This window comes from Ochotona curzoniae, unplaced genomic scaffold (genome assembly GCF_017591425.1).
Source record: "Ochotona curzoniae isolate NIBS_2020 unplaced genomic scaffold, NIBS_Ocur_1.0 scaffold_3208, whole genome shotgun sequence".
Lineage (NCBI taxonomy): Eukaryota > Metazoa > Chordata > Mammalia > Lagomorpha > Ochotonidae > Ochotona > Ochotona curzoniae.
In genome coordinates, this window is record NW_024467106.1 from 23,120,718 (window position 1) to 23,146,460 (window position 25,743).

At 41.1% G+C, this 25,743-nt stretch overlaps 1 protein-coding gene across 3 annotated transcripts in view; it reads right to left on the reverse strand.

Annotated features, from left to right (window-relative positions):
• TMEM38B (transmembrane protein 38B) overlaps positions 1-23,537 on the reverse strand; it is a 30,604-nt gene extending 7,067 nt beyond the window's left edge. Inside the window, exons 1-4 of one of the 3 annotated variants that reach the window (XM_040963000.1) lie at positions 23,352-23,537; positions 15,838-15,994; positions 5,779-5,963; positions 4,929-5,019 (exon numbers count right to left, since the gene is read on the reverse strand). In XM_040963000.1, the coding sequence (XP_040818934.1) occupies positions 4,929-5,019; positions 5,779-5,963; positions 15,838-15,994; positions 23,352-23,463 (545 nt within the window). In that variant the 5' untranslated portion in view covers positions 23,464-23,537. Of the gene's footprint in view, positions 1-4,928; positions 5,020-5,778; positions 5,964-15,837; positions 15,995-18,965; positions 19,650-22,971; positions 23,273-23,351 lie in introns of those variants that run through there. The other 2 variants (XM_040963001.1, XM_040963002.1) reach the window with 2 other exon arrangements.
• Positions 23,538-25,743: the final 2,206 nt, after the last annotated feature.

Consider the following 25,743-nt stretch of genomic DNA (forward strand, 5'->3'; position numbering starts at 1 on the left):
TAAACTCCCACCCCCTGACTGATTTTCCCCATATCACACTTAAAAAACAGGCTGATGAAATTATGACTCCTTGTGAAGGATTACACTATTGCAACACTTGGTACATTTTTAAACTATAAGGTTACTTCAAAAAGTTCATTAAAGGTGAAATTAAAAGGGCAGATAATCTTAAAGGCTCAAAAAATTTTGAAATCTATGAATATTCTGAAAAAAACTATACATGATTTCAAAATTTTTGCACCAATTTAAACTTACTTTTAATTCCATTTCTTCACAAACTTTTTGAAGTACCCTCATATAGTTCAGTAAAGGACCAGTGTCTAGCTCACTACACCTACAAATAGAAAAAGATAAGTGATAAATCCTTAGAATGCCACACTGCAAAATATAACATTGTAAATATTATAAAATATTTTAAATGCCGCAATAAGCCACTTATTACAACTAAGATGTTCAGTTGTTAAAAGTTAAACACTAAATTCAAAACAGGGTTAAATTTGGGAAATGGGTTTGGACTTTAACAATATGTCTGGGTAATCCATTTGAAATCAGTGATCTGTAAAGATTTTTGATTACATATTCCCAATTATTCAAAAAAGATACTTTAAGGCACTTTAATAAATATTTGCCAGTTAATTCATAACTAATATACACGTGTAACTGTAGTGACTGAGAACTAACAGCAAGGTTTCCCAGGCAGAAATAAACCCCTTCCCAAAAAAATAGTCTGGCCATAGTCTAATGGACATCAGATAGAGGGGGCACAAAACGCAGCAATGTCTCTTGTCCCCACTTTCTCATGTCCCAGTCACTCAACTGGAACTAGTGTCTCTCTGGTTCCCTGGGAGCCTGCAAGGTGGAAAATGAACCTTGTGCCACTGTGAGGGGAACTGAAGCAGGAGGCCCTCTGTTTTTGATAAAATTAATTTTCTTAAATGAACCGATAATAAACAATCTCAAAAGGGAATCAGGAAAATAATTCTACTTCTGATAACATCTAGAAGAACTAAAATACAAAGAAATAAATTTAGCCAAGGAAGTAGAAGACCTGTACAGACAGAAACTATAAAACACTACTAAAAGACATTAAAGATTTAAATGGAAAGATATCCCATTCTTACATATTATAGGAATTGACATTGTTAAGATGATCATACTACCCAAAGCAATCTTTAGAGTTAATGCAACCTTTATCAAAATTTCAACAACGTTTGTTTGCAGATGAAAAGATCAATCAAATTCACATGGGGTCCTGATTAACCAAAACAAACTTAGAAAAAAAAAGAAAGAACAAGGCCACAAACTACAAAAATCAAACGGCATGTTGCTGGCACATGAACAAACACATAGACCAAGGTGACAGAATAGATAGTCCAGAAATAAATACATCTCCTTCTGGTCAGTTGGTTTTTCACAGGGTGGAAAGTCTATTCAATGAGGAAGTAAAACAGTCATTTCAATAAATGGTGCTGGGACAACAATGAACCCTAACCTGACCCACAGTTGACCCTTCATTCTTTCATCTAACATGTATTATTTACCTACTGGGTGCCAGGTGCTTGGGACACCTAGAAAAATAGACAAAAATCCTTGTCCTTGGAGCTTTATATTCTATGAAGAGTAGAGATAATAGAAAGGAAAAACTTAGTGAACAAGTAAATTGTAAAATATATCTGAAGGTGATAAATGCTGAGGAAAAAGAAAAAAGAGGGAGGTGTTAAAATTTAAGCCTCGGTGGTCCTGGGAAAGGAAGTACTAAGAAAATACTTGGAGAAAACTAAATAAGGTAGTTGCCATCTGACAAAAAGATTTTAGACAATTAGGCAAAAGAGAAAGGCTAGTACTAAACCAAACCACATCTGGGTTTCTCAAGATCTGAGTGAGGAAAGGCTATAATTGTAAGATTTTAAAAAAAAATCAAAGCAAGTTATATTGGAGAGAAGCAGGTTTAGAAGGCCTTAAAGCCACTTGGTGAAGTCACTGCAAGATTTAGTGGATTTTTTTTAAAGATTTATTTTATTTATTTTCTGTTTTTATTGGAAAGGTAGATACACAGAAAGAAGGAGATACAGAGAGAAAGATCTTCCATTGCTGATTCACCCCCCAAGAAGCTGCAATGGCCAGAGCTGAGCTGATCCAAAGTCAGGAGTCAGGAGCCTCTTCCAGGTCTCCCATGAGGCTGCAGAGTCAAAAGGCTTTGGGCTGTCTTCTATTGCTTTCCCAGGCCACAATCAGGGACAGGAAGTGAAGCAGCCAGGATAGGAACCTGTACCCATATGGGATCCTGGCAAATGCAAGGCAAGGATTTAGCTACCAGGTTATCGCGCCAGACCCAAGACTTCGTTCTTAAAAATTTATTTATTTCAGAGGTGGAAGGAGAGAAAAAAAAAAGAATGAGATTCAGAAAAACAGCTTCTGCCTGCTGGTTCACTTCACTAATGCCAGCAACAGACAAAACTAAGCCAGGCCAGAGCTAGGTCTAAGTAACTCAATCTAGGTCATTCACACAGGTGGCAGGGACTTAACTATGCGGGCCTACTGCCTCCCAGGGTTCCTCCAGACACAAAGCCGGAATCAGAGGCAGAGCCAGTACTTGAGCCAAGCACTCCACTACAGACGGTGGGTGTCCCAAAAGGCAGCTTAACTGCTGCACCAAATGCCTGTCATTCTACAAGATTTTGAACAAAGGGAAAAAACATGTTTTTTGTTAGGAATTTTCACCATTAACCCGACACCAGACCCAGCAAGTCATGCAGGAGGTCTCTATGCAGCACAGGGAAAGGTGGCTGGAACAAGGGAATGAAGGCAGAGAGAGAGAGAAAGAAGGAGAGAGAGAAAGGAAGAGAGAGAGAGAAAGAGAGAGAGTCATCTCCAGCCATAATGACAGGAAAGGGTCCAAGGGAAGAGAGAGAGAGCCAAAAGGAAGAGGCACAAACTTTATGTCTGGGGCAGGTAACACAGGGCTGTGCGGGATTGGTGGCTAGGACCATCAGGGCTGTGCGGGATTGGTGGCTAGGACCATCAGGGCTGTGCGGGATTGCTGGCTAGGACCATCAGGGCTGTGCGGGATTGCTGGCTAGGACCATCAGGGCTGTGCGGGATTGCTGCCTAGGACCATCAGGGCTGTGCGGGATTGCTGGCTAGGACCATCAGGGCTGTGCGGGATTGGTGGCTAGGACCATCAGGGCTGTGCGGGATTGGTGGCTAGGACCATCAGGGCTGTGCGGGATTGGTGGCTAGGACCATCAGGGCTGTGTGGGATTGGTGGTTAGGAACATCAGGGTTGTAGTGAATCGTAGATGTGGTGGTAGGTAGCTACTAGGGGGAGGGGCCACAAGGAATTGGTGGCTAGGGCAGTGAGGAGGAAAATTTTCGAAAATTTCAAAAGGAGGAAAACTTTCCATGAAAACTGCTAATATGCCAATCATCAAAAGGTTCCCTTTGTCCTTGGAAGGCCCAGCCGGGGTGGGTGAGTGGCAGCCTAGGAGGAGGCTGAGAAGGGTGAGGAGAAGGCAGCTGCCTCCTCAGGCAGCAGTGGAGGGACCACCAAGGCCGAAGGAAGCCCATTACACCCTAGCACCTTACAAGGCACATCCCTTTGTCCAACCCCCACCTTTTCAGCCCCCTAATAAAAACGACTTCTCATGTCCCCTGGGCACAACTTCCCTGGCCCACTCTCTGTACCAGACCAGTGACCCTCACCTGGGAGTGCTCTCAATAAAGCTTCTTTCAAGCTGAGCTCTATTGTGTGTGAATTTCTGGTTTTAAACATGAACTGCAACTTTATAGTCCTAGTTCTAAACTATCTCATTCAAGCTTTAAGGCACACTTTCCAGACAAACATACCAAATTTCAGCCTTCTTCCTCATTCATACTGCTTCCCAACTTTCATATTTAATCCCTTTATAATCTGATTTTAATTACAAAATGAGATTCCTTTTTATTAAAAATCAGATATACAGAGAGGAGGAGAAACAAAGGAAGATCTTTCTGCTGATTCACTCTGCAAGTGGCTGCAAAGGCTGGCGCTAAGCCAATCTGATGCCAGGAGCCAGGAGCTTCTTCCAGGTCTCCCCCACACACACAAGTTTTGGGCCATCCTCTACTTCTTTGCCAGGCCACAGGCAGGAATATAGATGGGAAGCGGAGCAGCCAGAATACAAACCGGTGCCATTATGGCATTCCAGTACATCCAAAGCAAGGATTTAGCCATGAGGCTATTACAACCAGGCCGGTAAAATGAGCTTATTCTTACAAGGTCTTTCCTCACCTGACATATTATAGTGACTATCTCTAACTCTCCTTTCTTAAAACTTGGAAACAATGATCTATTTCTGTATTTCGTGTGTATGTGTATCTTAGGGCATATATCCAGAACTTAAGATCGTGGCAGTGTTTTTAGAGAATATCTATGATTAGATTCTCTTAAATAGATGCAAAATTAGTTTGCATCATACAAGCACAGAGTGAGTTATTTCCTGTAATCTTATTCTTACTGTGATACATAATTAAGTTAAACAATCATCTTTTTAATGAACTCATAGGATTTATGGTAAAGTATTACACTGTTCCTATAAATTTGACATTTTACAACCAGAATAATAATCTGCCAGCTGGGTGATGTCACAGCCAGATTTTGTCTCGTGCCTATAACTGACCCGCAGAAGTCCGTTCCTACGCGCCTATACACACACCCTTCTCACGAGCCTGTAACAACCCAGACTCTTTCCTTTGGTTTTGTTTGTAGAGAATGAAACCCACAGGGAAGAGAATATTTATGGTAAAATTACATTTGACAGTGCAATTGTGCTAATTCTCTTACCATCATCATAACTTTTATTTCTAGAATCCCAAAATATTCTTTAAAAGAAATCTGGTGAGATCTAAGTATAAAAATCTAGACCTCAACATCATTTATACCAACTTACTAGGTCATCTTCAGCCATTCTTCCTCATTTTCCAGTTTCCAATATCCTTTTATTAACTGTTCAAAATTTGTGATAATAGTACCACCTGCACCTAAAAAACAAACAGAAAAGATAAAAGATCACTTTTTTGGACAATTTCCATAATATAATGTAATTCTTGGGCAGGAGAAAAAAATTTCCTCAAATATGAAGGATGCTAATAATTTTTCCTTTCAACAGCGTGACAACTGTCTGTTACACCATGGTTAAGGTTAACCCTGGGGCTTCAGGGTTATAGAGGGCAGAGGTTTGCTCCAGGCGAGAAAACATAATCCTCTGCTCTGTCATCTTCTTTACTGATATGATTAGTTTAAGATGCAATATAATATGTGGGTTACAGAAATCTGTTCAATTCTTCATATAAAACAATAAGAAAGGTAGGAAACACAATGTGAATAAAAACCCATAACCAAGTATATATACTATGTCCTATAATACAAGATTGAAATAATAACAGAAAAAAAAATTTTGTATTATACAGACTACTACTAATTGCTTATTTAAACTTGTTTTATTTATGATAGCACTATTTCACAATTAACTATGAATCGCACTGGTTGTGGGGCTCATCATCAATTTAACCATAAAACTTATTTACCATATGATAGAGTCAAAATAATGACGACGACTCAGATTATGGAAGAATATTAGTTTTGAATTAACTTTTCCAGCCAATAAAAACAATGTTTCCACCTAACATAAAGATTTGTTATTGAAGTAGTGATCATCATTAACAGTAATGAGAGAATTGTTCAACTAGTTGTGCTATACTAATAACAGAGCATTTATGAATATATATTATTAATCTTACCTCGGGCCCATCCAATAACTATCATGACCAGCCAGCCATTTTTGTAATAGCTGTTAGCATGTGTGACTCCACCTACTATTTTCCAAGTCCTGGTCACTTCCTTCATTCCCGCAGCCAGTAGTTGAATAGGTAGGAATGAGTAGCCGTGCGAAACTAGGTCATATGGGCAAAAAAATACAATATACCTGAAATTAAAATTTAAATATTTTTAATACGTAAATGAAAGCAGAAAAAAATCTAGTCTGTCTGCAATAATAATTTGTGAAAACACAACATACAGTATTATCCATATAATCCTGGCATTTTGATTCAAGAAAGTACAGATTGTGCAGGGAATCAACTTTCTTTTCCTCTTCTATTTTATTTTTAATTTTATGGTACAATTCCATAGGCTCTGGGATTTCCCTTATCTCCTCCCCAAATTTCCTCCTCCCAAATTTATTTTCCCCATATTATTATAATAGTATAGTACTTCATAAGCAGTCAGAAGTCCATCATTCTGTTATTTAAGTGTGCCCTGACACTGCTGGTATAGACAACCTCAGACAGTCCAGCATCCTATTGTCAACATATATCCAACAATTTCATTGGGAGTCCATCTCTGATTTGGGAGATGCATACTGCATTGTATCTTCACAACTGGATATGACAGTCTCTATTACACAGTTACTATATATTCCCTTAAACGAAAAGCCATGAAACAAAATCTTTAAAGATTTATTTGTTTATTTGAAAGGCAGAGTTACAAGAGTTTGGGAGTAGACGGAGAGATGGTCCCAACAGCCAAAGCTGGGCCAGTTCAAGGCTAGGAACCAGGACCTTCCTCCGGCCAATTCTGTTCTTGAAGTTCGAGCTGAACTCAATCTAACAAAACAGAGCTAATCATCACTTCCAGAGGTAAAGATACTCTAACTATTCAGCACCTTCTAGGAAAATCAATTAAAAGAAAAGGAATTTTATTAACTGGTCAAGAGCTACATTCCAAACCCACTAACATCTTCACCCATACCTCCTTCACCAACACCTCCTTCATGCAGGACACATACAACAACCTATAAAGACAGGTGATGGTTCACCAGAAATCAGATTTGTCTTAAATTTTTTTTCATACAAAAGAAAGATTGTAAGATTGGGCCAGCACTGTGGCACAGCCGGTAAAGCTGCCGTCTGAGATACCAGCATCCCATATGGGTGAAAGTTGAGATCCAGCTGTTCCACTTTCAGTCCAGCTCCCTGCTAACATGCCTGGGAAAGCCGTGGACAGCCCACGTGCTTGGGTTTCTGCACCCATGTGGGAGACCTAAGAAGTTCCCGGCTCCTGGCTTAGGCATGATCCAAACCTGGCTATTGCAGCCATTTGTGAAATAAAGCAACAGAAAAGATCTCTCTCTCTCTCTTTCTCTCTCTCTCTCTTTTTTCCCCTCCCTTTTTCCTTCCCTCCCTCCCTCTCACACTGTCTTTCAAATAAATAAAATAAATTGCTTACTCAAATAATATTATTGGCTTATTTAAGAATAATGCACTCCTTCTCTGGTGAATCATTTATTTTAATTTTTTTGTTTTGTTTTAAGCTTATGCTCAAATAGTAACAGTAGGATTTACTGGGGAAAACCACATTATTCTCTCCATTCTTAAAATACTCTGAAGATTTTGTGATGAAAGTTGAACATACTTTCTTTCTAAAGTGATGTTATGAACTACTCAGCATGAAAAAAGTATCATATCTATTTTTAAAATAGCTATGAATGTTATTGCAATTCACGTGCACATTCTCCAAAGTATCATGAAATATTGTTTGCCAAAATATTGCTTTTGACTTAAGATGTAATAGTTTGTATAGCCAATACCACCCTGTCTTTTTCATCTCCATTCACCAACTCTCCAAGAAGTCATTCAAATACTATCATACATTTCCATTCACTTTGGGGGTTTGTCTTATTTAATCTGAGCATAGATTGATGGTAGCTCTGTAAAATTAAAAGAATTTGTTTCTATGCCTCAAAAGAGCTCTTCATAAATTTTTCTTTATAATGTAAATGCTGTAATACCCATAACAAATTGTAGCAGTCTTTAGATCACAGGAGCCATTCTTCTTGCTGCCTCTCAATCTAAATCTCAGTAAGTTGCAAAATAACCCTGAATTAAATCATTTGTTAGCAGTCAATATGGAGACAAAATACAAACCATACAAACTCCATCAGTTGATAGAGTTTGAAAAGCAAAGAATAAATTATCTGAGCAAATAAAAAGATCTTTGAGGTGCCACTATTGTGGCACAGCAAGCTAAGCCACCACCTGCAACACCAGCAATCCATATGGGCACAAGTTCAAATCCACTTCCAATCCAGCTACCTACTAAGCACTTGGAAAGGCAGAAGAAGGTGGCCCAAGTACCTCCCCCATCCTCCCCTTTGCCACCAACATGGGAGATGCAGACAGAGTTCCAGATTCCTGGCTTTGGCCTGCCCCAGCCCCCGCCATGGTGGTCATTTATAAAGTGAACCAGTGGCTTAATGACTGCTCTGTTTTTCACTCTCTGTAACTCTGCCTTTCAAATAAATAAATCTTTAAATACGTTAAAAAAATTGTCATGAAAACAGAAAAGCCTTTTAAAACGGTTTTTTACTTTAAAATTTTACATGTTCATATACTATTTTGAGTCTCTGTACAATTATTCCTTGAATATGGAACTACATTCCAAGACGCTGCTTAAACTTAAGTAATCAATTTTTTTCTATTATAGATTAAGAAAGGAGGATTCTGTTTCACTTTAACAGTAATTCATATTAAAAATCAACTCAGGGGCCCAGTGGCGTGGCCTAGAGGCTAAAGTCCTCGCCTTGAACGCCCCAGGATCCCATATGGGTGCCAGTTCTAATCCCGGCAGCTCCACTTCCCATCCAGCTCCCTGCTTGTAGCCTGGGAAAGCAGTTGAGAACAACCCAATGCTTTGAGACCCTGTATCCACATGGGAGACCTGGAGGAAGTTCCTGGCTCCTGGCTCTGGATCGGCACAGCATCGGCCGTTGCACTCACTTGGGGAGTGACTCATTGGACGGAAGATCTTCCTCTCTGTCTCTCCTCCTCTCTGTATATCTGACTTTGTAATAAAAATAAATAAATCTTTTTTTAAAAAATCAACTCATTTCCATTGCCTGTACTAAGCCTATCTTTAACAGTAGTTAAAAACTTACACTATCAAAACAATCATCTTGGACATTGTATTCAACTATGAGACAAGGCACATAAAACTTGTAATCACTGCTATTTCTCAATAAATAAGTCTTCATACTATTTAATAGGTATTTCTAAAGTATATCTACAAGCTAACATCTTAACTCCCAAAAAATCTTACTTCTTTTACTTATTTAGCGTTAAATAGCCACAGAGCAAAACACAATTGCCTCCTGATCCTTCTCTATAAAACACAAACTATGTAATCCTATTCTGTCAGGAGAAACTGTAATTTATACACTTGATAAAGGATTAATATCCAGTGTACATAAAAAACTCAAGAAACTTAACAACAACAAAAAATCCAGTTAAGAAATAGGCGAAGAACATAAACAGGCAATTTAAGTCATGCAAACTAGGATAAAAGAGAAAAAAAATGACCAGAAAAAGAGGTTACTCCAGGAGCTGGAATGTGGCACAGCAGGTTAAGTCACACACTTCCTGTCCAAAGTGCCTGGGAGCTAGCTGCCTGCCACTGATGCGTCCCCTGAAAGGCAACAGATGATGCTCTAGTCCCTAGATCCCAGTCCCCCATCAGGCAGCCCCAGGTCCAACTCCCAAAGCTCCTGCTCTGGGCAGACACAGTCCTGGCTGCTGCAGCAAGCACAAGATGTAGTTACCCTGTCTCTCCAACAAGTCAAAAAAAAAAGAACTTTAACAAATAGTGAAGTCTCTACCAGAACACAAACAGGACCTTAGGCTACTGACAAACAAGATAAGCAGTTCTAGGTAAAGTAAAACACAGAGTAGAATTTAGGTTTATACCGTGTCTCCCAGAATTTGTCATTGAGAGCAGTTTTCACTCTACTACCAGTTCCACTTCTCTCTGTCAAATAAAGTATCACTTAATAAAACCAAAACAGAGGAAAAAACTAAATACTGTTCACATTAGTTTAACATGGCAGCTTCAGGTTTATTCTTATAACAAACAAATTAACATTTCTATGTAAATGACAGAATGACAACAATAAAACTGTCTAAGTTCCTCCTTATCTAAATGAAATCTCAGCTATATAGATGTACAATAGGTGATTAAATGATACTTGGAGGTTCATGAAAAACATACTGAGACACAAAATCAATAAATATAAAAATCATATTTATTTGCCATAGAAACAGGTTCTCAAAGAGAAAAACCCTATGGCTGCATGCACTGTCTCCAGTCACTGTACTCTGACAGAACTAACTCTCCTTGCCGGTAGGTGGTGCTAGATGCCATGCCGGCTGTGTGCACCATAAGCTGCTGTGTACTAAACAAGCTATTTCCATCATAAAGGTTAAAGGCTTTCAGAGAAAATATATCGCCTGACCAGAAACTACAGAATCTACGTCTGTAAATGCCCACAGTGTAGCACAGATATCTACAATTTTGACAAGGTGTTAAAGTATTTTTTATCTCATCATACTTCATATTTTTCTCAAACCACATTATTTGGTCTTTACCTGAAACATAAATCTTAAAATTAAACTACTTCATTCTTTTTCCCTTTAAAGACTTATCTATTTATATAACATAAACAGATGTCATGTATTTCATATACACAGATTCAGGAGCTCCATGATACTTGTCACCCTACCATTCCTGCAGCCCATGCTCCCACCCTCCCTGCTTTCTTACTTTTTCCTTTCAGTGCTTACAATGACATATTTTGGTTAATTTAGAATCACAAGCTTATGAGCCAGAGTTCTGACATAGCTGATTAAACCACCACCGAGTGTGAGCAGCCCATATGGTCACCAGTTTGCATCCCAGCTGTTCCACTTCTAATCCAGCTTCCTACTAAATGTGCCTGGGAAAGGCAGCAGAAGATGGTCCACATGCTTAGGCCCCTTAATCTAAGTGATAGACCAAGAAGCAGCTCCTCACTTCGGCCTGGCCCAGCCACAGCCACTGTGGCCTTTTGGCAAGTAAACCAGGAGACAGAAGGCTTCCCTCTGTCTCTCTCTCCCTCTCTTTGAAAGGCGTAACTGCCTTTCAAATAAATAAGTTTTTTTTTTTTTAATTCAATGCTTAATCCCTAAGGAATTCAATAATTTGGTATGTTTAAAATATTTTTAGATTACAAAAATTGCTAAAAGATCAGAAAAAATTATAAAGACAATTGTGCTTCCAGAGTTTAAAGTACATTCCAAAGATCATTTTATCTCTCAAAATCAAAAGCAGCAAAGATTGTTAAGTTTGTTCTAAATTTTTTTGGATTTTTTTTTTTAGTTTTATTTTTTATTAGAATGGCAGATCAGAGAAGGTCCCCAAATGGCTGCAACAGGCAGAATTCAGCCCATCAAAAAGTGAAAGATGTTATGCCCTTAAAGCCAGTATCATTGTTTCTATTTAAGGGTCTATGAGAACAGAATCAATGTCTCTCCACTTTCAGAGTACAAAACAATACACTGTATAAGCACTGACAAAAGGACCAGATACCTTAGAGTTGAATCCATCCTTCAACTATTCAACATCTATGATTCTCTCCCATTCTTCTGGTACATAGTTTGTTAAATAAGGATGAAATATAACTACCTCATAGGGTTCCTGTGAGGCTTAAGTGAAACAATATATGTAAGGCACTTAGAACCTGAGGCTAGGTTAGGGTTCAGTACCCACCAGTGCTCATTAGAGCCATGTCTGGGGGCAACTTGGTGGAGGTCCTTGGAAATTGCCCCAACTAGGCCAGCACCCATTGGTGAGTGTCAGGGCTGGGGGAGGGCCACACTGGGCTGGGCCATAGCACCCACTAGCACACGGAAAACCTGAGGATGGAGGCAAGCCAGGACAGGCTGGGTTGCAACACCCACAAGAACTGGGGCTGGGGGTGAGCCTAGTAGAGGATCCTTTGGGAGGACCATGTTAGTCTGCAGTATCTGTCAATGCATGCAAGAGCCAGGCCTGAGAATGGGCTGGGCTGGGCTAGGCTGTAGCACCCATTAGTTCAAGTTAAGAGTCAGAGCTGGGATGTAACTGACCAGGCAGCTGCACCCACTGGTACATGTGATGGCTGGTGCAGAGGGCAGACTGAACCAAACCCTATACCAGCTGGCACTCATGGGGTCTGAAGCTCTCCCAGGTGAGGTTATTTAGGGGCTCCCCAACTAGACCACTGTGCTCAATCCCTAACCTCAGGGAAAATCACAGACATGCAGTCCAATTTTGGAGCACATGTTACAGGAATGGGCCACCTCACCACCTCAGTTGCTGATGCTCATGCAAGAATGGAGAGCATATGAAGATGAACCCAAAAGACAGCCAACTCATGTAAGCCAACAGAAGACATCAAGTAGTATCTCATCAAAAGATGGAAAGCAGTATAGTTTGAACAACAGAGTTTAAGCTCTACAACAACCACTAGGTCTGTGGCACATTGAGGTAGACAAGGACAATCAACAAACATTATAAAGAATTTTGGGGGCTGGCACAATGGCTCAATTGACTGACCTTCCACTTTCAAGTCCCAGCTTCCCATATGGGCACTAGTTCATATCCTGGTCATTCCATTTCCCATCAAGCTCCCTGTTTGTGGTCTAGGAAAGCAGTCAAGGATGACCCAAAGCCTTGGGACCCTGAACCCACATGAGAGAATTGGAAGAGGTTCCTGACTCTTGGCTTTGGATCAACTCAGCTCCCACCACTGCAGCTTCTTGGGAAATGAATCAGCAGATGGAAGATCTTTCTCTCTGTATCTTGTTCTCTCTGTGTATCTGACTTTCCAATGAAAATAAATAAATATAAAAGCACATCTAGAAAGCAAAACCAAATCCCATCACTGCAATTCCTCAAATTTCAAAACCCAGAGCTTCACAACTCAGTAACACTCAGAAACACTCAGAAACACTCAGAAAACCTGTACTGTGTGGCAGAAAGAAAGCAACAAGATGGCAACTGATGGACTTAAGAATAAAGTAACTTCAAAACAGGTCATGGCATTGGCTAGGAAGCACAGCAGGCTAACGTGAAAACCAAAAGCAAAGCAAAACAATGACAAAAAACAGCTGAAATTAGGAGGGGTTCTGACATCTCCAGTACCAAATACGACAAAGGGCACAGGATAAGATCTGAAAGAACTGCAATGATTTAGTCCCTATGAGCTTTCAAATGGATCCACTAGGACTCTCTTCTAAAACCAGCCCCACACTGAGAAGAAACTGCTGGAGTGGAATCAAAACTAAGCAGGAACAGAACAAAAGTCAAAAAAACAAAGGTCCGGATCAAATGGAGGAAAGGAAAAAGACCCAGGAAATCCCAGCAGGTCATTATCTTTTGAAGCACTTCATAAGAACAGAAGTGGAAGCTCTGTGAAGTCAAAAATCTTTCCTGAATTCCATCTTCTTTTCGAAAGTTCAAGAAACCAATTTCACACAGAAATGACCAACAGAAACTATGAAGGTCAAATCCATATAAACTTATTTAAGGGGGAGGGGCGGGGAAAGGCAGAGTAAATCCCTACAATGAAACTGCTTAGGAAAACGTGCCCACAAAACAGATGAAAATTGTAAAACACTATTTCAAAACAAGCTAAAGACATTTTTAAAGTGATATATGACATAAAAGTACAGTTAAAACCACAATTACAAAAACTGAAAGCTAAAAATGCAACACTTGGGAAAAAAACAGAAAAGGAAACACAATGTTCTTTCAGAAATGAAAACCAAATCAAAAAAACACAAAGACAACAGATTATAGATCTCTCTCTCAGATAATAGTTCCTAAGACAGAAGGCAAAAACGGAAAAAATACTTGCATAAAAACAAAACACAGGGCAGAAAACTGGTACAGTGGTGAAGACATCACACGGGATGCCCCAATCCTCTAGCTGAGAGACTCAGTGAATGTCAGCTCCTCTTCCATTTCTAGATTCCTGCTAATGCACATACTGGGAGGAAGCAGACAGCTCACTGGTTAATTAGGTCCCAGGGCCAGTATCGTGGTGAGATAAGGTAAGCCACTACTTGCAGTGCCAGTTTCCTATACCAGAACGGCACTGAAAATCCTGGCTACTCCACTGCTGATCTAGCATCCCACCAGTGCACCTTGGAAGGCAGCAGATGGCCCACGTGCTTGGCTCACTGTCTCCCATGTGGGAGAACAACGTAGTACTGACTTTCATCTAGCCCAGTCCTGGCTTTATAGCCATTTAAGGAGTAAACTTGCAAATTGAAGATATCTGTCTCTTTGCCTTTCAAACAAATCATTAAAAAAAAAAAAAAAAGGTCGAGGGGGCAGTATTATGGCATAGCAGGTAGTAAAGCCACAGCTACGATGCTGACATTCCATAGGGGCCCGGTTTAAGTGTCAGTTGCTCCACTTGTGATTCAGTTTCCTGCTAATGCACCTGGGAAAGCATGAAGAACTGCCCAAGTACTTGGGTCCTTGTACCCAAACAGGAGACCTAACAGGCACTCCTGACTCCTGGCTTTGAACTGTCCTGATCCAGCCACTGTGGTCATTTGGGAAGTAAGTGGATGCAAGCCATATCTCCACCTCCTTCTCTCGCCATCCCCTCTCTCTGTCTCTTAATCTGTCTCCATCCTTCCCTCTCTCTCTCTGTAACTCTGCTTTTCTAAGTTTAAGTAAGTAGACTTTAAAAAAAAAAAAAGTGATTGGGTTTCAGCTACTCTTGTGGGAACAGGATTTACTGGGGCTCCTGACTTCTGCCTCAGCCAGACCCAGCTGTTGCAGGTATTTGAGGAGTAACCAGTAGAGAAAAGATCTCTCTCTCTCTCTCTCTCTCTCTCTCTCTCTGTGCCCTTCTCTCTTGATGCCCTTCAAATAAATCAACAACATTTTTAAGATAAAAACTTACTGAAGAAAATCCAGTATACCAACAACAGAAATCCTGAAGAAAATCAAGCAGGGAAAACACACAAATACTAAAATAACCTTCCCAACTAAAAAAGATTGGTATGTAACAAAAACACTCCACATACCTGAGGATATTGACCTAGCTGACCAAACAAGACATAATTTACTTACTTAGGCTTGAATGAAAAATAAAAATACTTCGGTCATCTAGGAAAAACAGCATGTAAATTATACAGACAGAACATTAAAAGATCAATATTTTTTCACAACAATGCTTTTAGTCAAAAGAAAATGGAATAATATAGTCAAAATATATTAAGATGGAAAATGTAGGTTATGATCCCATATCCAGTAAAATTGATTTTCAAGTGCAATGAAGAACAATAAATTAATCGATACACAAGAACCTGGATGGCACTGCCATCTGGGATGTGAACCAGTGGATGAAAGAGCCTTCTGTCACCTCTCTCTCTCTGTCATTCTGCCTTTCCAATAAATGAATTAAAATAAATTTTGTTTTAAAAAATTAAGTTTGAGTTTGCAAGAATTCAAAGCTATTCTTAGTAACATTTCTTTCCTTCAAAACTACAAAATTAATGTTTAAATTTGTGTAAAAATCATATAAGGCTCTAAGAAAATTCTACCTACCAAATGACAAAAATAATCACACATGAGCCATAATCCCTGGGACTTTTATTTAGTTGGCCATATGATTTTTATTGCCTTTTATATCTGTGTGTATGACATACATTCACAAGATAAACTGTTTGAGGCCAAAAGTTTCACGTCCTTTCATATTTCAAATGCTTCCATCAAAGATACATGAGACAACAACAATAATTGCCTCTGGGAGAGGTCAGAGGAGAAGAGCCAGAACGAGATAACACTTTGCACTCAAAGCCTTACTTACTATTTAGACTCCTTCCTTGTATGCACACAATTTTTCAAAAAACAAGCCAGAATTTCATTTTTTCAACAACTAATAAAGCAAGTTTTAAACAGTCTCAGAATTCACCATAATGGCAGCTTACCAGATTGAAGAGGCCAGCAAAATATTAGTGTGGTTTGCAAGAAACCGCAATGGAGGCTCTGCAAGCAGAATACAGGATAAAATTCCCCCACCAAAGCAGTGAAGCATAGCAGTAAACCAGCTTGAAATTGGATTCTTCCATGCCACCTCTGTTGCTCCTAAAACAGTAAAGAAAAAACTTGGTCTAAACATGGAGTGCACAGAGAAGGACTTAGAACAGCAACAAACTGTCAACCATTGTTAGCTCTCAAGAGAAGTCTGGGATTAAAAAGATGATAAACTGACTCTAGATGTATTTGATTGTACTATGCAATTATAATTGAATTCTTCAAAATAAAATGTTCATTATTAATAACATAATTAATAAAATTTTAGCAAATTACGCCACAACCAATCTAAGAACACAATGCAACAACAGAAAAGAATATAGCAGTTTTGCATATTGTATGATAAAGAGAATCATACATGTAATTGATATATACTATGAAGTTTTTCACAAGGAGAAAACAAAATAAAGTCTTTCTTTATGCACACACACATTTCAGAATGCATAGAGTAAGGTCCACAAGAACAACCAAACTGCCTGCTACTGCTCCTTCCAGAGAGGGGCCCATTCATGTCAAAACCAACCACCACCACCACCAACGGAGACCGGAGGGCCAGACTTCGGCACAGCAGTTGAGAGGTCACTGAGCCATACCAGAGCAGCTCTGTGCAAGTCCTGGCTCAGCTTCCTGCTAATGCGCACCCAGGAAGGAAATGGCGATGGCTGAAGGAAATGGACCGCTATCATTCAGACTGAACTCTCGGCTCCTAGCTTTGTCCTGGCCCAGTCTTCGCTGTTACAGACACTTGGGGAGTGAACCAGCAGACAAAAGATCTTTTTTTGGTTTTTTGGTTTTTTTTTTTTTTTTTTGGTTTGTCTTGCTCTCTTTCTCTCTGCTTATTAAATAAAAATAAAGTTTTCATTTTTGTCACTGTGTATAAGAATAAAAAAATAAAATTAGTGAGCTTGTATTTAATGTAAGGATTCATCCATATGTGTTCAGAAAAAAAGGGGGGAGGGGAAACATTTGAATGGGGGGGACATTCCACAAAATAGAATACACCCAGAAGTGAATGTGTTTAACAAGGTGAGTTCTGTATTGCATACATCCTGACAAGCACATTGGCCACCAAAGTGCAATGATACGTATCTGGTGGTAGATCCACTACAATCTAAAGGAAAATCCAGCTATGAGAAATTTGCTTAAAAAACAAGATGCCTCCCTCAATATCCCCCTCTACCTCAGATATATGAAGGAAACAATATGGAAATAACAGTCTTACCCACTTTCCTGTAGCCCTTGACCCTTTATGCACAAATTAACCATGTAAAGATTGTTAAAATTAAAAAAAAAAAAAATTGAAAAAAAAAAAAAAAACAAGATGCCAATCTCCAATGCAGCACCTTTGCCTGGGCCTAAGAATCTTCAACAGATTTTTCAATTATACATGGTCATTCTGTACTTGGTGCAAAATTCCAATGCAAGATATGACGCCCCATGCCCCCAATACACACACACACACATATATATGGGCCCATCCCTTACAGTGTAACTGATTATTACACTAGCCAGTACAATAAGTGGGCATAATTTACTTAAAAGAGTTATGTTACTTCTTTGAAGGGCAGCTATGGAGAGAGGGTGGAAGACAAAGGTTTCCAAACGGCTGGAACACCCAAGGATGTGCCAGGCCAAAGCTAAGAACCAGGGGCTCCCTGCAGGTCTCCCACATGAGTGCAGGGGTCCAAGTGCCTGAGCTGTCCTCTGCTTTCCCAGGCACATTAGCATGGGTTAGAAGAGGTGTAGCCAGGACCCAAACCACTGCCCATTAGGGATGCCAACACAGTAAGTAGTTAGCAGGTTAGCCCACTATGCTACAACACCAACCCCAGTGAGTACAATCTTTTTTCTTTCAGTCAATGAGCACTAGCTGAACAATGAATAATGCTACACTGAGCCATTCTCAGTTGAAAGATATACATAGTGTTTAAAAATAAGGAGTCTAGAGTGCTCAGACATTGATCCTGGCTTCAATATTTTCAGGTAAACTCAAAAAGTAAATTGTCTATTTTCCCTTAAAATCAAGATGTTCTTGTCCCAGTCTTGCCAATAAAAGGAAAAGGAAGAAAACAACCCAATTCATGGAGTTGTTTTAAGGATCAACTACAAATAACATTTACAGCACTCAGAATGGGGCTTGTTAGATAGCAAGAGCAAGTACTGGCCAGCATTATTACCGGAGAAGTACATGTAGGGGAGGAGGGTGGAGGACCAAGCGACCCAACCTTCTTTACCCCTACCATTCACACTCTTCCTCCGAGTACTTTTAGTCTTTTCCTATGCTTACTCACACATAGCCTGTCTCCTCCTCCACCTCCCATCTGTCGGCTATTTTTCTTTCCCCACCCCCGCTCTGTTTCAGGCCTGGTCACCTCCACAGACATGTGCTTGATAGAGAGAAGTTGTGACTTAAAGTAAGCTATAATAGACCCATCACAGCCCAGGGGTCACTACGTAAACAGGAACCCACAGTGCTGTGATCTCCAGCAAATATGAGGGGGCTTCAAATGCTCCTGGGAAATTTGCATGACCTTTTAATTCTGTTTTTTTCCTGAACTTAAAGTCTACCTCATATAAAGTTAGAGATTAATAGCTGGTGTATCCATCGTCCGTGTTTCCTAGTAACTGTTCTAACAGAAGACTTGACACCACTCAAGGGCTAAGCCAAATCCACACACACTCAGGTTTCACCATCAGAACAATCCAACTCAAATTCAACAAATTCTCCTCACACACAGTATGCACTCTCATAATGCTCATTCCTGGATAAGTCTGTCAAAATAACTTTCTTTTTTTTTAATCAACTTTTGATTATTTTATTCATTCCTCTTAAGACATAAAAGCGTCTAAATTTCACTCATAAGTCTTATCTCTAACCAAAAAAATTGTTAATCCTTGACAGTCCAACAAAGACTCAGTCTAGAGTAAGTGCTCCATGAACACTTATCATGACAGGGTAAAATATGTGAAAGATTTCCAAAAAGTTAAACATTAAAATTTTACCACCATTAATTTCCCTTACCTACAACTTAAGTCAGGAAGTTGCGATTGCTTATTAGTTTTGAAACCTGTGGTTAAGACCTCTTAACTTCTCGTGGTTTCAATTTTACCTTCCGTAAAATGGAAACAATGCATACCTTTCTAAGGATTTCAATGGAGAGAATACACATAAACATATTTTCCGTCCAGTAAGGAGCACACACCCTGCTGACTGCTATCTGATCATCGATAGCACAGAGCAGAGGGTCACATGAAACCCCTGGGCTATTTCTGACTCAGTTCTCCAAACTCAAACACACTCTCCTGAATTACTGCAAGGCTGACATGAGAACAATGGACGTGATGGCGAAGGCACACCCATGACCTTGATGGTCCTAAATCAATGAAACAAAGAGTTCATTAGACAAAAAATTAAAGAGTCAGAAAAAAAACAAATTCGGGAGGGAGAACGTTGTCTCCTTCACATCAGTCACATCTGCCCAAGCTTCAAAATCACACCAACAAGAACATTTTCTGTAACTCAAACTGTTTTTGTTTTTAACACACATTTAGCAAAAAGAATAAAATGTTTCTGTCCTACCTTAAATTACAACAAATGCTATCAATAGAATATTCCTCACAATTCTCATCAAAAGTAATCAAATGTCACCTGATTTTAATGCCAAGGTATTTAAATACAAATAGTCATATAGGAAATTTCGTATCAAAATGATTTGATTAAGAAATGAGAGCTAAAACTACTCTGATAAATTCACTGAAAATCACAAGCACCAAGTAGCACTACACTCCTGCCAAAATAAATCATTAGTGTTTAAAATGCTTTAATTTCTTTAGTTATAGCAAAGCTTAGAAAAACTTTTAAATATACCGCAAACATTACTTTCATTGTACTATTTCAGTTGGACAGTGTGTCCCTATTTGGGAGTGGGAAGCGACTGAAAGATTTTAAAGGCAGAAACAGAGATTCAATGCAATGGCTCACTGCCCAAATGACTGCAACAGCGAGGTCTGGGCCAGGCTGCAGCCAGGAGCCAGGACCACCATCTTGGTCTCCCATGTGGATGGAAGGACCCACGTAACTTGACCACCATTGGCTGATTTTCCAGGTACATTAGCAGGAATGCCGGATTGGAAGCAGAGCAGCCAGGAGATGCTCCAGTATGGCTGCTGGCAGCTGAGTAGCAGCAACCCCAGCCCCTGTGAGTCCCTATTTTTGAGAACTAGTTGCAGTGTACCTATTTTCAAAACACTTAACATTCAGCCTGCTAGTGACAGATGTGACTTCCGGAATGAAGTACAGAAATGTTCTAACCTTCTTAAAACCCCAATGCCAGGTGTGAAGTATTTTTAAATTGCTTTTTAGTATTTTTTTTAGTATTTCTTTATAATAGAGAAATAAACAATATTATCAAGTATATTTTTCGTCAAAATTATTATAAAGCAATCATGTAGCTAAGAGGCTTAGAGATTATTACAACATAATCCAAAGATTTTTAGATAAAGTCTGAATTATATAGCTGGCCACACATACACACACACACACACACACAGTGGTTCATTTTCTTGGTTCTTTAATGCATGACTAGAACAGACACAGCTAACAAACAGCGCAATACCCACAATGATTCTCAGACCTACAGGCTAAGTATCATGATGAAGGAAAAATCAGTCCTGGACAAATGCCTCCTGGTTGCCTTGTGTCTGAACTATCTTTCACCTATTCACCTGATGTAAGGGATGACAGGCAGTATTTGTCTTAACTTGCTCTTGTACCTGCTTCCACAAAAATGAATCCCATCAAAAAAAACTACTCATAATAAAGAAGGAATTCTATAGTAAAAAAAAAAAAAAAAAAAAAAAGAAAAATCAGGTAAAAACTCCAAGAGATTCCTCTCCTCACCAACACGGTAAACAGTAGAACAGTACCACAGAAAAGTGCTGCCATGATCCAAAACTTCAAACGATGGTAACCATAAAATGACATTGAACTTGCTTCACTTAGTTTACATCTAAAGCAGATGGATCTTGGCAAATAGCTGTGCACAGTTTGAGGCATCAACAGATAGTGACTCCAAGTACAGCTGGAATTCAAGATGGACCTACAGCCCAACGGGACAATGAACAAAAGATACTCGGCAATCTACAGAAACAAAGTACAAACGGCCAATGAAACCTAAGAAATATAAATTCCTTAGTAACCATGACAAACGCAAATAAGAACTGTTTTCTGATCATCAAAGTGACAAGCTATTGAAACTTATGATAGCCAACACTCCCAAAGGAAATTAATAGTGTAATATACTCCAATTAAAACTTAAATAGTAAGTTGTGTGAATTAGATATTTACAAGCACAGGTTGGGGCCAGTGCTGTGGCATAGTGCGTTAAGCTATCACCTGTGGCACCAGCATCCCATATGGGCTCAGTTAAGTCCCAGCTGCTCCACCTCCAATCCAGCTACCAGGGAAAGTAGCAAAGGCAGGCCAAATTGCTTTGGTTCCTAAATCCACATGAAAGACCAAGACGAAGCTCCTGGCTCCCGGCTTCCACCTGGCCCCGCCATGACTACTGCAGCAACTCGGGAAATGAATCAGTGGAAGGAAGATCTCCATCTCTTTCCCTCCCTGTTACTTGACCTTTCAAATAAATAAACATTATTTAAAAAGAAAAAAGTATTGGTACTAGAAAAAATATTTTTATACCATGTATAGCAATTTTCTCAATTATCCCACTGGTTCTCAAATTTGGTGGGGGAGGGAGGGGTCACAGGACCCCTCTACGTTCTTTAAAATTGCTAAGATGGGACCAGGCCCAGCACAATGGTCTAGTGGCTAAAGTCCTCGCCTTGCATGTGCCCCCAGAATCCCAAATGAGCACCAGTTCATATCCCAGCTGCTCAACTTCCCATTCAGCTCCCTGCTTGTGGTCTGGGAGAGCAGCAGAAGACAGCCCAAAGCCTTGGGACCTGCACCCACACGGGAGACCTGGAAGAGCTTCCTGGCTCCTGGCTTTGGGTCGGCTCAGCTCCAGCCATTGGGGTTACTTGGGGAATGAACCAGAGGACGGAAGATTTTTCTCTCTGTATCTCCTTCTCTCTGTATATTTGACTTTCTAATAAAACATAAATATATCTTTTAAAAAAATTACTAAGAGGAACAGTTGCCAGAAGCTGAAAGAGAACTGGAGGAAGCAGGAGGGAATCTGGTGCTGGAGGTATGTTCAATTCTCAACTGAAATGGTGGCTGCGTCACCATATGTATCCGTCCAGAAACACGAACTCTGTACTCAAATAATGAATACACTGCATGATGATTACACATCAAAAACATGTAACTAAAAAGAAATTGAGGCCTACAAAAAACTTCTAAGGCGTACAAATATCAATACTTAACATGTTAATAATCATTACACAAAATGCAAAACTACCTCTTTACTCATTTTAAAAGATAAATACGCCAAATGGTAACTCAAATAATATTCTTTGTGGAAAATAGATTGCATTTTCCAAAGCAGACAAAACTTAATGAGGCAAGATACACTGGTATATATCACAGCAGATCTGCTCAATGTCTGGTTTGAAACAGAAAACAGGCTGCTGGATTCTCACATCTGCTTCAAAATGTTCCATTACCACAAGTCATGTGGCCTCTGGGAAATGCCACTGCAGGCTTGAGAATGGCAGTGAAAAAGATAACATCGGGATAGCGCTATGAAAGTCATTTTTAAAGAAAACACCAAAGACTGAAGATGAAGATAAAACACAATGTAATTCTTTCCCATGAAACAGCATCTTAAGATTCTCCCTCCTACTTCAATACAATAACATTTTCTTTATCCAAGTCGAATCTTCCAGCAACTAATGATTCGGACTAAGTTACAAACTTCAATATAGATTGAAAACACTTTGAGATCCAAGGGCGTAAAACAAACAAACCAACCAAAAAAAGCAAAGGTTCCTAAGCGAGGCACAGCATCACCCAAGCCCTCCCTCGTCCAGCAGGACGTGGGCGATGAAAAGCTGTGCCTGACCTGGACGGCAACAGAGACACACAACCAAAACCAAAGTCACGGCACTCCAACAGTAAGGCGATGACGGAACAACACGGCCTGGATGGAAAATGCAAGCGGTGCCACGACGGGGAGCGAAGAGAAGTCAAACTACTCTCTTGTTTGACTCTTCACCTCTCAAGTCAAACAAATACGGCCCGAGGAAGCAGAGGTACCGCCAGGAGACGGCGCCAGAGACGGCGAGCACCCGGAGGCCCCATCACGCATCGCCGACCCTCCCCGGCCTCAGTTTCCCTGTCTGTCCTCCAGAGGTCGAACGCCAGCAGAACTTCGTAGCCACCGGCCGGCCCCTGGTCAGGGGGGGACGTCGAGAGGGCCCGGCCGCGGGACCGCGCACTCACCCGGCTGCCGCTTCATAGCCATCAAGGACACTAGATAGTGGGCGATGTCAAAAAAGGGGAACATAGACGTGCGGGAGAAGGCCAGCGTCAGCTCGTCCCACGGGGAGTCCATGGCTACCACAGGTTCACAGACACACAGCCCTGCGGCCGCCGCTGCCCCGGCGCCGCCACCGGTGCCCCGCGAGCGCGGCGAGCGGCGGGGGAGGGGCGGCCGCGGGCGCGCGCCCCGCCGCGAGCCCCGCGCATGCGCCCTGGCGCCCGGAGTGCGCGTGCTCGGTCGGCCGCGAGCCCTGCGCATGCGCCCTGGCCCCCGGAGCACGCACCGGCGGCTCACCTGGCCTCGCCTCGGTTCTCCTATTAAGAGTCCAGCGTCTTCCCGGCTCTGGGTGCTTTGCCGAAACCCTGGCTCAGGGTAGCATTTATTTCTGTAAGATGGAATGTCGTTCACCTTTTATTGAGCCAGTCGCACTGTGACACTTTGGAGGTTCAAAAGTGAAGCAGTGCCTTGTCCTTGGTAAAGTTGTGCTTCCTCAGAGAAGGTTGTTTTGAAGGCACGCACGTAATAGTCTAGAACAGATAATAAGAACTGTAGGTGTGAGGAGAGGGCGGTTTTCTGGGAGAGCAAGGTTGTCACTAAAAAAGTGAGTGAGGTGACAGCCGACCCTGACCGTAGGCGAAATGCAGGTGGGTATTCTGGCCGAAGCACAAAGTAGGAAGTGAGACTGGAAAGACTTCCGAGGCAGTTGGGCGCCAGAGTCCGAGTGCTTGTTAGTTACTGCATCATGGGGGGGCGTATCATCCTTTCAACCGCAGGTCAGAATCCCTAGACTCAACCACTTGTACTAACCCTGGGTTGCTGGGGAGGAGGAGGGTGAAGTGCTGGAGGTGACATAAGGTTATGAATAGGTGAGTGAAAAAGTGAGTGGAGACCGGGGGACTGGCCCGGATAGTTATATGCTGGTGCAAGCCAGAGTGGAGGAGGCTGAGAGCGGTAGGAGCTAAGATCCAGGTGGGGAGGGATCCAGGAGATCGCAGTGCTCCGAGAGGCAGAACGGGGTGGGTGCTGAATGCAAAGGTGACAAAGGACGCCGTGTTTGTCAAAGAAGTGAGTTAGGAGTGAGTAGGGTTATAGGAAATCAGAAGACAGAGTAGGTTTGGGCAAGAAAAAACTAGCTTGCCACATTCTAAAAATTTTGTTTGGAAGGTGGAGAGAGGGGTCTAACACAATGGCTCAGTTGCTAAATCCTTGCCTTGCATGTGCTGGGATCCCATAAGGGTGCAGGTTCATGTCCCGGCAGCTCCACTTCCCAACCAGCTCCCTGCCCGTGGCCTGGAAAAGCAGTCGAGGATGGTGGGAGACCCAGAAGAAGTTCTTGGCTCCTGGCTCTGGATCAGCTCAGCTCTGGCTGTTGCGGCCACTAGGGGAGAGAACCAGTGGACAGAAAATCTTTCTCTCTGTTTCTCCTCCTCTCTGTAAGTCTGCCTTTCCAGTAAAAATAAATCTTTTTCAAATAAATCTTCATTGAAAGGTGGAGGGAGACGGTCTGTCTGTTGATTAGCTCCACCTCTACCAGCAAATGCCCGTGAAAACTTGAAGCCAGGAGCCAGAAACTCCAACAGGGTCTCCCACAGGAGAGGCAAGGGACCCAAGTAGTTACATCATCATGTGCCTCTGCTGCCCAGGGTGCACGTGAGCCGGAAGCTGGGATAAGAGGAGGAGTGGAATCAAACCCACATACTCGGCATCTTAAACTGCTTCAGCAAATATCTACCCTACACATTTATTTTCTAACACCTATTTACTCATTTTTGTTATTTGAAAGAGTAACAGAGGAAGATCTTCCACCTGCTGGTTCCTTCCCCAGATGCTGGCAACGGCCAGGGTTGGACCTCAGCCGGGAGCCAGGACCTCCATCCAGGCCCCCAACACTGGCTGCTGGAGCTGTCGTGTGCTGCCTGCAATATGCATCAGCAAGCAGTTAGAGCAGAAGATGTGGAGCTTGAGTCCAGGCAGTCTGACGTGGAATGTGGGAGTTCCAAGCAGCAGTTTAACCCACTGTATCAAAACCCTGGCCCCACCTAGGAACATATTTATTTAGTTTGTGGACAGCTCATGCTGGCACCAGGAAGTTACTAGAGAAGTAATGACTGCATAAGATCAGGCCCTGCGAAGAAAGATTGCATTGATTTTGCATCCAAACATTGAATCCATTAATTTTTATACACTGATTATATGTTTTGCATTTTGCTGGATGTCAGAGGCAGTGCTAAATACTAACTGCTTTAAGCCTCGGGGAATTGGTGGTAAATATCTACATTTCATTATTTTTTCAAGAAAGGATATACTTTTTGAAATATTTTTCATAGGTATGTTTTTAAGCAAGTCCTTCCT